Source organism: Ambystoma mexicanum, chromosome 12, assembly GCF_040938575.1.
Source record: "Ambystoma mexicanum isolate Mex_15411 chromosome 12, UKY_AmexF1_1, whole genome shotgun sequence".
Classification (NCBI taxonomy): domain Eukaryota; kingdom Metazoa; phylum Chordata; class Amphibia; order Caudata; family Ambystomatidae; genus Ambystoma; species Ambystoma mexicanum.
In genome coordinates this window covers 665,643,038-665,655,418 of record NC_090936.1, presented here as the reverse complement: position 1 = coordinate 665,655,418, position 12,381 = coordinate 665,643,038, and the positions used below count along the sequence as shown (strand labels likewise).

Sequence of the window (12,381 nt, the reverse complement as noted above, 5' to 3'; positions counted from 1 at the left end):
TGCATTTGTTTTGGAGTGACTCTTCCCGCTACTGCACGCGTTTCCTCTGATTTCCCCGTCATTCCTCAAGTTCTCAGGAGGTTGCGACGGTTCGTGACCCGCATGATCCTTATTGCTCCGGATGGACCAGTAGAGTGTGGCACCAGGACCTTCTAGACATGTCCATCTGTCCTCCAATGCATCTACCCCTAAGAGAGGATCTACTTTCGTGGGAGGAAGGTCAGGTCTTCCACCCAGAAGTCAAGACTCTCAACCTTCACGCATGGTTTCTGAGAGGTTGAGCTATAGGGATTGGGACCTCCTGGATGATGTGATGGAGGTGTTGCTTTCGGCTAGGCAGCCGGCAACAAAGTCCCTGTACCGTTGACGTAAGTTTTGAAAGAATGTTGATCCTTTTCAGTGCTCGATTCCAGAGGTTCTCTCCTCCTTGCTTTCTTTGGCCCACAGGGGTCTTCAGGTGGGCACCATTAAAGGTTATTTGGCAGCACTGTCCATTTTTTAAGCGCTCTTCAGAGGAATGCTCTTATTTTAAAATTCCACTGATCACTCAGTTATTGAAAGGGCTCACAAATGTGTTCCTGCCGTCACTGTTTCAGGTGCCGGTCTGGGACCTTAATTTGGTTCTGAAATTTCAGATGCGTGCTCCATTTGAACCTTTGCACTCTTGTCCGTTACGGTTGTTGACATTTAAAACCATTTTCTTACATCTGCTAGAAGAGTGAGTGAGTTGCAGGCATTTTCTTCTAAGCCGCACTTTACTTTGTTCCGCAAGGACAGGGTTGTATTGAGAGTTTGTCCTTTCTACCGAAGGTTGGGTCAGAATTTAATTTGTGTCAGAAGGTGGTACTCCCCGCTTTCTATCCTCCTCCTCCTCCTCCTCATCCTAGTAAGGAAGAGGAACGGATCCATAGGTTGGATCGTAGAAGAGCCTTGAGCTTTTATCTCTCCAGAATGGCCAAAGTCAGAGTGGACGACCAGCTCTTTGTGGGGTATAGTGGACACTGTTTAGGACAGGCTGTTTCTAAGCAGACCTTGTCTAGGTGGATTATCCTCACTATTTCAGAATGCTACCGGTTGGCTGGTAAGGACCCTCCTGCGGGTCTGCGGGCTCATGCCACCAGGGGCATTGCTACTTCGACAGCCCTCCAGAGGGATGTACCGTTGAAAAATATGTGATGCTGCAATGTGGTCCTCTATACACACGTTTGTTAAGCATTACTCCCTGGATACTTTCCATGCTCAGGATGTTGCCTTTGGTAAGGCAGTGCTTTACTCTGCCATTTAATTGGGTATGTCTTCATTATTTTCCCACCTCCAATCATGGTTACTGCTTTGGGAGTCTGCCATAGATGAGGAATACATTAGAGGACACAATCCATTCAAAGAACAAGTTACTTACCAAACTGGTAACATTCTTTCTGCTGGATGTTCCTCCAACGTATTAGTCATCACCCTCCCAGCCTACGCCTCTTAAGAATTTCCCATGCCTTTTACAGCTTACGTCCCGCAAGGCTAAGTGCATTCGATGGGGTGTTTTGGGCATGTGTGCCACACGTTGTGAGTGGGAAAAACATGAACTGAGGCTACAGGCGCCGTGCATGCTACTTATAACATCCAATGATGTCACCCTCGAGGGACATCGACCCGACGCAAGGGTGCCCTGTGCCGAATAATTCCGAAGCAGCACAGCTGTGGACATTACATGTCATAGATGAGGAGTACGTTGGAGGAACATCCATTCGAAAGAACGTTACCAGTTTGGTAAGTAACTTGTTCTTCTTTCAGAAAGATCTTTGTGGAACCATAATACAGTGTTCCAATGCAGGGTACATGGGCAAGAAGATCTCTTGATAAAGTAAGTCCTGTTGACTTTACAGAGTTGCAGAAACCCTGCAGTCTGCATCACTTCTCCACGTCTTTCTGATGTAGGCCTCTCCTGGTGATAGTTCCACATGTACATTTTAATTCCTGGAAGCAAACTGATGAGGATGAGCCAGTGTAGGCGTTTACAAAGTGTGTGCTGGATGGTACACTACTTGGACGTATTTGTGTTTCTTGTTTATGACCGAAGACTGAGATCATTAGAACCTTTGCAGATGGGTCGTTCTTAATGTGGACCTAATAGTTACTTAATTGGGTGAACCGTCCTCCTTGGAGTAGAGCTTGCATTATTACTCCCCATGTGCTCCTTCCGCCACTGAACACTCATTGCAGAGGCTCTTGTATGAACCGCACTACTTTTCCTTTCTTGAGCAACCTAACCACGATAAGCTGTATTTGGTTCTTAAGTAAGAGTGAGCGCTCAGGGTTCTGTTAATGAAGCAAAAAGGGCAATACGCTTGGCCTTCACGCTGTACAGCAGTTCTTTTAAATAAAAATTCTTTGAAACTAAAAAATTATTTGAACATTCCAAACTTTTGGTGAACTATGGAGGTTTTTACAATGATTGCATGCCTTTTTATTAGTACATTATTGCGATATTGCCAGGATTAACAAGTGTGTGCCATGTTATTTACTGTGAACACCGAACATGCTTGCTGTGTTCTCCAAAAGTACCCCTTGAGTTATGGCTCTGCTTTTTTTGCAGGTTTGGAAAATGTGACCCTCCAGTTGGATTTGGAGGCGGAATTCCATTTCACTCATCTGATCATGACCTTCAAGGTAAGGAATCGTAGCATTCCAAAGAGGGGGTGGGGGGATTTCTTTTCTGTTGCTATGCAGCTGGTTGGGTCCCTGGGGTATCATTCCCATAGCTTAGCAACCAAACGTGAAATTATGCGCAATCTGTGTCCTGTGGAATTCAAACCATTCTGGTATGCCCAACATTGTAATGCTTGCGCATTTTATAGTTACGAAAAATGGATCCCCACTATGTACCAGTAAAAGTCCCAAACGGAGACTGGACAGCCAAACAAAAAAAAACAGACAGAATAGTTTGCACATAGAGGTTTTAAACATTAAACTCCTTTGTCCTGGATGTACTTTAGCAGGAACAAGCCGCTTTTGTACTACGCGTGACGCTGTCAAACATGCACTTGGCAATGTAGATATGCAGGGCGAATCAACATCTGTGCACAATGCGTCTTTGTTTCCTTTCTAAGCAGATGTGTGGGAGGTGTAAAGGCTGTGGTGTGGGTTTTATAAAATTTGAAGCAATTCATAGGTCTAATATAAGAGCAACCCAAGCGATATTGGGCCGCTCCCGGCGTTAGAAATGCCTGATAAACTTTGTAATGGGACTTACTGGGGACATAAATAAAATGGCAAGATACTTGTAGAATACAATGGCATGGTGGTCACAGGCCCATGCCACATATTGTGACCCTCATCCTTGTGTTATGTCATCCCATTGGCATGCACAGTGCTCTGCTGCTTCCTGTTGAGATGGATTGCTAGAATCTGCCCATGGTGGACAGACTTTAGGAGGCCACCCTACTTATGATAGACGGGGAGCTCCAAGTGGTTTGCCAAAACCCAGGGTAGGTGGATGAGCAGTCCAGGCGTAGTCTCAGGAAAATGTGAGTGTGTTAGGGAGAATTCCCAGAAATGTGCTAATTCTTCTCTACCTTAGAAACCCCCAGCACTTTTGCTGGGCTCTAGGACTTCTTAATGTTTATCCTGGAGAGAGTGAGACCCCTTTTCCCACTCTCATATGTATTTTACTCTGCTTTAGACTCTGTGTTTCCTTTGGTTGTGGAGTCTGACAAACTCCATAGGCATCATCTTTTTACGTTGTGGTACACAGCACTTTCAGTGCAGTGACACAGGAAAGTCTTTCAGATTTCCCAAAGGTTTTAAATACCTTCTCTTGGATAAACTGCAGTTTCCAAGAGCAATGAAGTGAAATTGACTTTACTTGCATTGTAAGTTTCAAGACCCAACACAAACTATCTTACAATAGGGGTTACTTGGTATCCCCTTTGTCTAGTTTGTCATGTAGCATTTATGTTACCCTTTCTATGATTAATGGCTGGTGGCAGTGGTTTACTTTTAACTACCATTGGGAGTTTGTACCGCGGGCTGCGTTCACAGCTACTTTAAAGCACCCTTGGGTGCCATTTTTGTCAAAATGGCCCTGGTTTTCTTTTTTCACCATTTCTTGCTAGAAAGGTCCTTCTTGAGATATACTCTGCATGCCAGACTAGGTTTGGTCCCTTTGCTATTTTCGTCTTTGGCGGGATTCACAATCCCGTCTCGGGCTACAGTATGTCTGGCAGGGGCAGGAAGTGAGGGAGGCGCCTGAAACTCCCTGTGCTTAATCCCCTTGGTTACAGGAATGCACCCAAAGGTGATTGGCTGGCCAGCTGGCTGTCCGGCAAGGACAGGCACCCTGCTGTGTGACTGACGGCTAGGCTGGAATGAATGGGAGAAACCTGCATAAAAGGCAAGGCTGTTTGGCTTGGAAGGCACAGTCGACCACTGGATGAAGGAATCCGAAGAAGAACTTGGAAGAGACACCTGCTGCAACTCCTGGACCGTTGGTTTGCTCGGTGATGCCCTGCTGCTGTGCTGAAGCTCTGAATTTGTTTTGTCTAGAGAAGCCTTGCAAGAACGACTTCTCCCCTTGAGTTGGTGGCACCATATCAACTTCAAAGTGAACTCGTCTGGACATCCTCTCGGAGATGGCTGTACTTCCTTGCTGCTGCATGAACCGAAGTGCCAGGGAGAGGAAACCAGATTGGAGTGCATCCCTTTAAGTCAGACCTGAGCTACTGGAAGACCCTGCGGACTCCTAGTAAGCAGACTGACCAAGCCTGAGCCACCTCAACAGAGTCCTGGACACGAGATGCGAGGAAACCCCAAAGTGGTATCCGAGAGTCCGCAGTGGTGCTATTTGCTGAGACGCGAGGAGCTGAAACTGCAAACTGCCGCTGAGTAGAAGTTTGTCCTTTTCTGTCGCTGACCGTCTCGTCGTGTTGCAGGAGTCCCCAGAAGTCCTCCCTCTTGTCCCCACGACTGAGGAACAGGATCTGCAGAGCCAAACAGGAACAGAAGCCAGCTGGAACCATTTCTTCTAACCCAAGGTACTGTACAGTCTGAGAAAACGTACCTCTTGTGTAGCCTTACTTGATCTCAGTTGAGTCTTGACTTTTGTCCAATTGACTTTGGCCTGGCCTGGCTCACTGAATGACTCTTCTCTCCTCTGATTTTGTGTTTTTACTTGCTCTGCATTGGGGAGTTCAAAAGTACTTACTTGCTTCAGAATATTTGTGTGATCTCTTGTTTTATTCTAATGACCCTTTTCTTTGACATGCTTAACAGTATCGCTCTAAATGCAACAGTGATAATGTCCAGTGTCCTAGCTTTTTAAGTCACCTGAGGGTGTAGGAAGTGTCGGTGTGCCATCCCAAATGGGTACTTGCTGATTTAGAGAAGCTGAGAGTGTGCATTTTGGAGTGTATTTGTGTGTTGCTATTATATTACCCCTTCTGAAGAAGGCTTATTCAAACTGACTGTTAAATAAATTAACAATTGTTTAATCAAGAAACCTTGTATGTAAGAGTGTATTTGGATACTTTCACTGTGAATCTGTGTAACCACCCTACTGCTCACATTGTGACCCCTCTTAAGATAAGCCTGGCTGCTCGGCCACACTACCAACCTGTGTAGTACAGACTTATACCATCGGGTTCCTATTGCCAGGAGGACAAGGTTGCTGTAGTGCACCGAAAGGGTACTGCTCCAAATCCTGCCTGACAGTGAGGATATGGGAATATAATGGGCCTACACAATAATTGAATGAAGGCAGTCGGTTATCATTTTTTTCATTTATTCAGGACTTTAGAACACACTGAAACATGAAACCATTAGCTAGTAATATCACACAATACTCTATAAAACAAATCTATACAATCGCCAGTATGTTCACTTGTTATACTTCATCAAATACCTTTGCCAAGCAATGCAGGTAAGTAAAGCAGATGCAGTAATGATGGGAACCAGTCACAAGTTCAATATCCTAATTCCAAACCCTAAGATGAATGGGGCCTTGAGCCCAAATGTCACAGCTAAGAGTTCTTCTTGTAAAAACAATGCAATACGCTTGTGGTTGTTGTTGGTTTCAAACTATTGAAAGGTTCTACAGAAATTTACAAGAACACAGCTGAGATCTCTCCTTTCTTCCAGACCCATGACTAACCCAGGGGCAGAACACCCAACCTAGGTTCGACGACCGGAGTGGAGTGTCAAAGGGACTTGTTTCCAATGTTATCCATTGGAGGCAATAGGGCGGTGGACAGGCACTCTGATGCTTACTTAAACCCCTGACGACGATTTTTCCCAACATGTCTTTGTGGATAATGTGGGGGTTGCTGGGGGCTCGATCTTCCGGGCTTTGTTCGGGTGAGCGGTGCACACGAGTTACATGTTTGAGAATTCTTCCAGTCAGGTGCAGCTGCCAGACGCAATCACCGTCAGCGAAGAAATGCAGAAACCACTTATGCAGACCTCTTCTGGACACTTCACAGGATGGAGGAAAAGCGAGTTCCAGAGACGGTCACTGTGTGCATGGAACAACGGATCACTTTTACCTAACAAAGAAGTTGCTTACCTGTTACAGAAGACTTCCTCTGGAACCTCTGAGCTTTCTACAGCAGTTCCTTACCTGTTCTGCCCTCCAAACTGACTGAGACGCCCATAGTTAGTTAGGGATGGACTTTTAAAGTGTTAGGCCTAAGAAATTATTGCCAAGCATTTACTTACCTTGTGTTGGTTTTGATTCATTTATCTTAGCTGAAACAGTATTAAGTATTTTACTTTTTGAATTGCATACTGCCATTCTAAAAATTATTACAAAGTGGTTTACTTACTGTGAATAATGCATTGGTTTTTCTAAAGTTACTTATTGTGTTACAATACTTACCTTTTAACTTCACTTTAATGTATATATAAAATAAACCATTATTATTCTTATAACTTGGTGTTCGTTTTTCTTTGGCCTATGTGCATACTCCAAGTTCTTTCTACCACCTACAGCCATGTTCTTCCTACTAAGAAAAGCCTAGCTGCTCAGCTTTTGTTACCAACATACTAAGAGTTGTAGCCCTGTGTCCTAGGTGTGAGTAATCTAAAGTCCTACCTAAATTGGACTTTTGTAAAACACGCTAACAGGGGGTAAGTAAACGCAAAGCATTGGTTCCCTCCCCCCCCCCCAGATCCCCTCTATACGATAACATTGGGAAGCAGTCCCTTTGTATCCTAATCTTTCATTCTACTGCCTTATGGTCGTTGAACCTGGGTAGTATTTTCTGAAAGATAAGAACACAATCTACCTTGTTGAATATCTTTGGATAATCACCAACACAAGTAACATTAGACTTTGCCTACAGAGGCTGCATTCTGGGGAGAAGCATTGTGGCTCCTGTGACTTTTGAGCGCAAGGCGCCATTCTTCTTAGGGATTGGACTGCTGAAGTTAAGAGAATTCACTTTAGTAATTGGTTCCATCTTCGTTGCATTTAATGTACTTGCCTCCTGTGTTGATTAAGCCATTTGAATGCATTTTAAGAACCTATACTGAATGTATTTATGTTTGAGTAGTGTGCGTGATATCATCAGCTAGTTTTATTTTGGTTTGTAAAGGCCTAGTACAAATAATTGTATGCCTATCTGTCTAAATGGAATTATTGTGTGGACTCATGCAGGGCCACTGACTCCACTCATTCTCGGCTAAGAGTAGCCTTGACTGGTCGCCAGCAGATATATTTTTACAATGTGTGTTATTTCAAGTGTGCACATTAATTTACCACGTATGGCTAATAAACGGCTGTGGCACAAGATTTTTGCTTTAGGCATATCTTCGTTTGGCCGCCTTCCTGCCTTGCCAGGTCAGGAAATGCCATATAAGGTCATGGACTTTCCTGGGAAAGCTAGTGCGTGTGGCCCAATACATAGGTTGTACTGTCTAGTCCCCTCCACATCCATGTTGCCAGAGAGTCTAGGTGTGAGGAATGAGTGAAAACAATAGTTGGCCCTGATTGGACAACTACTCGCTGTTTGAATGGCACAGTTCTTTACCATTGGCGGAGTTGGACTTGCTGCCAGGCTGGATTTTGGATAAGAAGAGACTCCTGCAGCCATTTGTTCTAATCCTCATTGGAGCCAAGAATCCCTCGAAGCGCAGCCAGCCCATCATCCCTTCATCTGTGACTTCCTGATCTCCGAAGACCCTGAGCGGTGCTTCAGCCCTTGGCTTTGTGTGACCAACTAGTCTCCATGCCTTCAAGGATCCTGACCTGCTGATTCTTCGGAGGTGTCCCTGGACTGCCCGGTGGTGTGGGATAGCTCACCAGAAATGTCACCGTTCTGCATTCAAGCCCAGGACTTAGGTGGTTGCCAGCTTGTCTTCTCCCAAATTTCGCAATTCCACCACAAAAGGGTCCTGTTCTGGAGCAGCTTCTCTGACTTTAGACTGCAAGGATGCCTGTCGTCGCCTGTGTGCAGAGACTGTTGCTGGAACTTCAACTTTCTCCAAACTGTGAAATGTCAAGAGGTCTGCATCAGTGTTCCACAGTCCTTCATCACCAGAGGTTGCATCTTGCAGTTGCAGGTTCGAGAATTCTTCAAGTCGGGGGCAACTCCTGGGCACCACTCACTGGAACTAACAGCGGCAGAATGATCCCACTGTGACTGCAAGATGATCCAAAAAGCCAGGTGAGAACATCTTGAGTGAGGGCAGCCTGGGGTGTAAGTGAAGGCAGTGTGTCTGTTCCACGTCCTCCATAGGATAACATTGGGAACAAGTCTCTTTTTGCCTGCATTCCATTCACCTTTTGGTCATTGAACCTGGGTAGAGTAACCTGAAATATAAGACACATTTTCTTACATTAGTAAAATTGTTGAATAATGTCTTCTATCACCAACACACATGAATTTCAACTTGCCTGCATGCTCCCCTCTGGGGAGAAACACTGTGGCTCTTGTGACATTTGGGCATAAGGTCCCGTTCTTCTAAGGGTTTGGACTCCTTAAGTTAGGGCATTAACTTGTGACTTTGTTCCATCACCTATTGCATTTAATCTACCTATTTGCTTACTGAATACGTTACTTTTTTAATGCCTTTATGAACCTATGGTGAATGTATATACTTGTACCATAGATTATTCTGCGATAATACTACCCGTTATATTAATTTTTCAGTGTGTCCAAAGGTCTATAATAATTATGTTGTATACTTGCTGTCTGAATTGAATTATTGTGTGCCATACTGTGTGGACTCATTGAGGGCACCTGACCCCACTCACTCTCATGAGAATAAGCCTGGACTGCTTTCCATTGCTACCTTGATTGGGTTCTGGCTAACCTTTGCATTCTCTGTTAACTATAACTAGGGTGGCCTCCTAAAATCTGCCCTCCAGCAGGGCCGGTGTGTCAGGCAGCTCAGGCGGCTGCCTGACGTCAGTCAGCCTGTTGGGGGTGCCGCACAGCGGTGCTCTGAGTCCTGCAAGCCAGGCCCCAAGCACCAGCCAGGCTGTCACTCACACATCAAACAACGAATGTCACTCACGTCCGTGTATTACTGCTGCTTCAAGCTGCTTTTGCCCTTCGGCAGGGCAGGGCAGCAATTGACAAATAAATTAGCAACATTTGTTTGTTGCTTTCTCTTCCCGGGCCCCGCTGGTACCAGCCAGGCCCATGGGCGCACCGCACGTGCGGCGTGCCCTCAGGCTATGTGCGCGCACGCACTGATAGATTGATGATTGGGGCTGGCTGGCGCCCCCGCCATTTGGAAAAGAGGAGCACGTTTTGGATGAAGCAGCAGCACATCAGGTAAGTGTTTGGGCCGGTGTGTGTGTGTGTGTGTGTGTGTGTGTGTGTCTCCCACTTCTCTAGTGCACTTTGACAGAGATTGGAGGCAAACAATCTGTCAAAGTGCACTAGTAGCATGAGTGTAGAGACGTCCATTATTAGAGCGCTTGGAATCCAGCCGCTGGATTCCAGACAAACGATACGTCGAGCAGTGCACCAAGCATGCCTGCCTACATTTGAAATCAAAATTTCTGAGATTTATGCATACCAAGGTTTTTCCTGAATTTTGCAGTACCGTAATTGGAAACCTTAGTTGTTCATCAGGTTATGTAGTCCAGTGGTGAGTTGTCCAGACTGCAAACCTGATGGCTGTGGTTTAATGGGGCTGAGTCCACCCTAACCTGGCCAAAAAGAAAGAAAGCAAAAGAAACGCACGTTCACATTGAAAGTCGGCAAAAAAGAATGAAAGGTGAAGCAAAACAAACGCGCGTTATTTTGCTTCACCTGCATTCTTTTTGCCAATGTGATGGAAGCGTTAGTCATCACTGCAGAGACAACGCCACACTCAGGAAGTGAGTCCATGGCAGTGCAGTCCTGCAAGCATAACAAAACAAAAACAAGTAATCAGTGAAAGATGTCCCCCCACCAAAATTCCTGAGATTCCAGGGTCTTTCCCGGAGACCTGGAGAAATTGTTAAAATTCCTGAGTCTCCGGGAAAAATCTGGAGGTTAGGCAGGTATGGCACCAAGTCATCATTATTATCCCTCTGCTCTTATAGAGCGCCTATTGAAAAGTAATCCCACCACAGGTAGCTAAACTGAGTATTCCACATTATTAATTGCTGCCTGTGTTGCAAAAAAAATAATGCACGTGTAAAACGCCCGAAAATTAGACTAGGCAATGCATAATCCCGGTATCTTTTTAGGTGCCTAGGTGTACTAGGTCACTGAACTGCAAATGTTGTCGAACTATGAAAATGTGATGTGTGAGACCTCTACTTACTTGCATTCTTTTGATGAGGTTTACTCGGCATATAGGGGCAGTGGTGATATCGTCTTGCGTATAGGGGTTAAGTTTAATAAGCTTTGTACTAGGCATGATGGGAGCGGCTAAATCGGTTGGCGTCATTGTATAGTTTGTCATTATGTTGTCCATGTCTGTTATCGCATCTATTTTAAAACTAGTTGCACTCGTTCTAGCATTCTCAGTTGTCTTAAGATGGCTATTTCTTACTTTATGTATGACCTGTATTAACGACTGGGAGTTTGTTGGCAATGATGAAGGATGCCAGCTCAAGTGGGAGGTGGGAATTCCAAGTGCCTGGAGATCGAGCATGGCATGCAGACTAAAGTTGCAGACTGAAAGCCAGCCAAATTATACTCATTGACATAATATGCCAGTCTCCGGGAGATTTTGGGATCCGGCTTGTTTTGGTGTGTTTGCCTAGTGCCGCACCCTGAGTGCTGTCAAAGGGCCTTCGTTTTCTGGGCCATTTTGAATTTTCACCATTTGAGCAGCGGCTTGGTATGTCTATTGGGAGATATTGCTGCCTGGAGTTGTTGTCGCCACTTGAAACAAAGTAAAACCACGTTCTCCTCTCATTTCCATCTGTCACTTCTTGGAATGATAACCTACTATCAGAAAATTATTCATATGGTTAGTCTAGTATTGCCCCTTGTGAAATACATGTGAGGTGGTACAAACAGAACACCTGGATGCAACACAGGGCCAGTGGTCAGTGGGCCGTCAGACCCTGCAGGCTGGTCACACCGCAGTGTGCCAGTACGGACAGTTTGAAACTGCTTCCCTAAGAGCAGGTGACAGATGAACCATTTACTTTGGCAGCAACCTGTAAAGTACTGGGATTACAATGTATGAAACGAGCTTCATTTATATAGCCATTATTTATTCATATTGAGGAGGGGTTTTGTTGTGTAGTTTGGGAGTGACGTGGGGGAGGAGGGGAGCATTCTGATGAATGGGGGGGTCGAAGGGGGCACCAACGAAGCTTCCCGCCTGGGGTGCAATCTGGTGTAAGACCTGCCCTGCCCTCCAGGCCAGATTCTAGAAATCCATGTCAACTATCTGCATGTAATCTGTCACTAGAATTTATATTTTGGAAATCGTTGTATAATAAACGTAACTTTTGCTCCCTTTCAGACTTTCCGTCCTGCTGCAATGATAATCGAAAGATCATCCGATTTTGGAAAGAAATGGCAGGTGTACAGATACTTTGCATATGATTGTGAGTCCTCATTCCCAGGTGTTTCAGTGGGACCAATGAAGAAAGTAGATGACGTCATCTGTGATTCCAGATATTCTGATATTGAGCCTTCTACCGAAGGAGAGGTATACATTTCATTATCTACTTAGTTGCCATGTTTGTCATTATTTGATACACGTTTGTATTTTCTATTGATTTGCATTGTAGTTTTAGCTGAAATCTGGTTTTATATACCTCCACTAATGACCAGCGGATTAAAAAAAATCCATCAGTGCACATTTACCTGCAGGTTATGTTGCGGAACTAGTACAGTCGGAATCCCCCATGTTATTATAGAACCTAAATGTAAGCTACTTTTTAATTAGGATCGCCATCTTTCCACAGTGCTTCTTGCAGTACGATTTAAGTGT

General features: G+C 44.9%; 1 protein-coding gene across 1 annotated transcript in view; it reads left to right on the top strand.

Moving 5' to 3' along the window:
• The window catches only part of LAMB1 (laminin subunit beta 1), a 373,674-nt gene that overhangs the window by 105,445 nt on the left and 255,848 nt on the right, over positions 1–12,381 (top strand). Inside the window, exons 4-5 of the mRNA XM_069629156.1 lie at positions 2,588–2,661; positions 11,908–12,096. Of these exons, the coding sequence (XP_069485257.1) occupies positions 2,588–2,661; positions 11,908–12,096 (263 nt within the window). The remainder of the gene's footprint in view (positions 1–2,587; positions 2,662–11,907; positions 12,097–12,381) is intronic.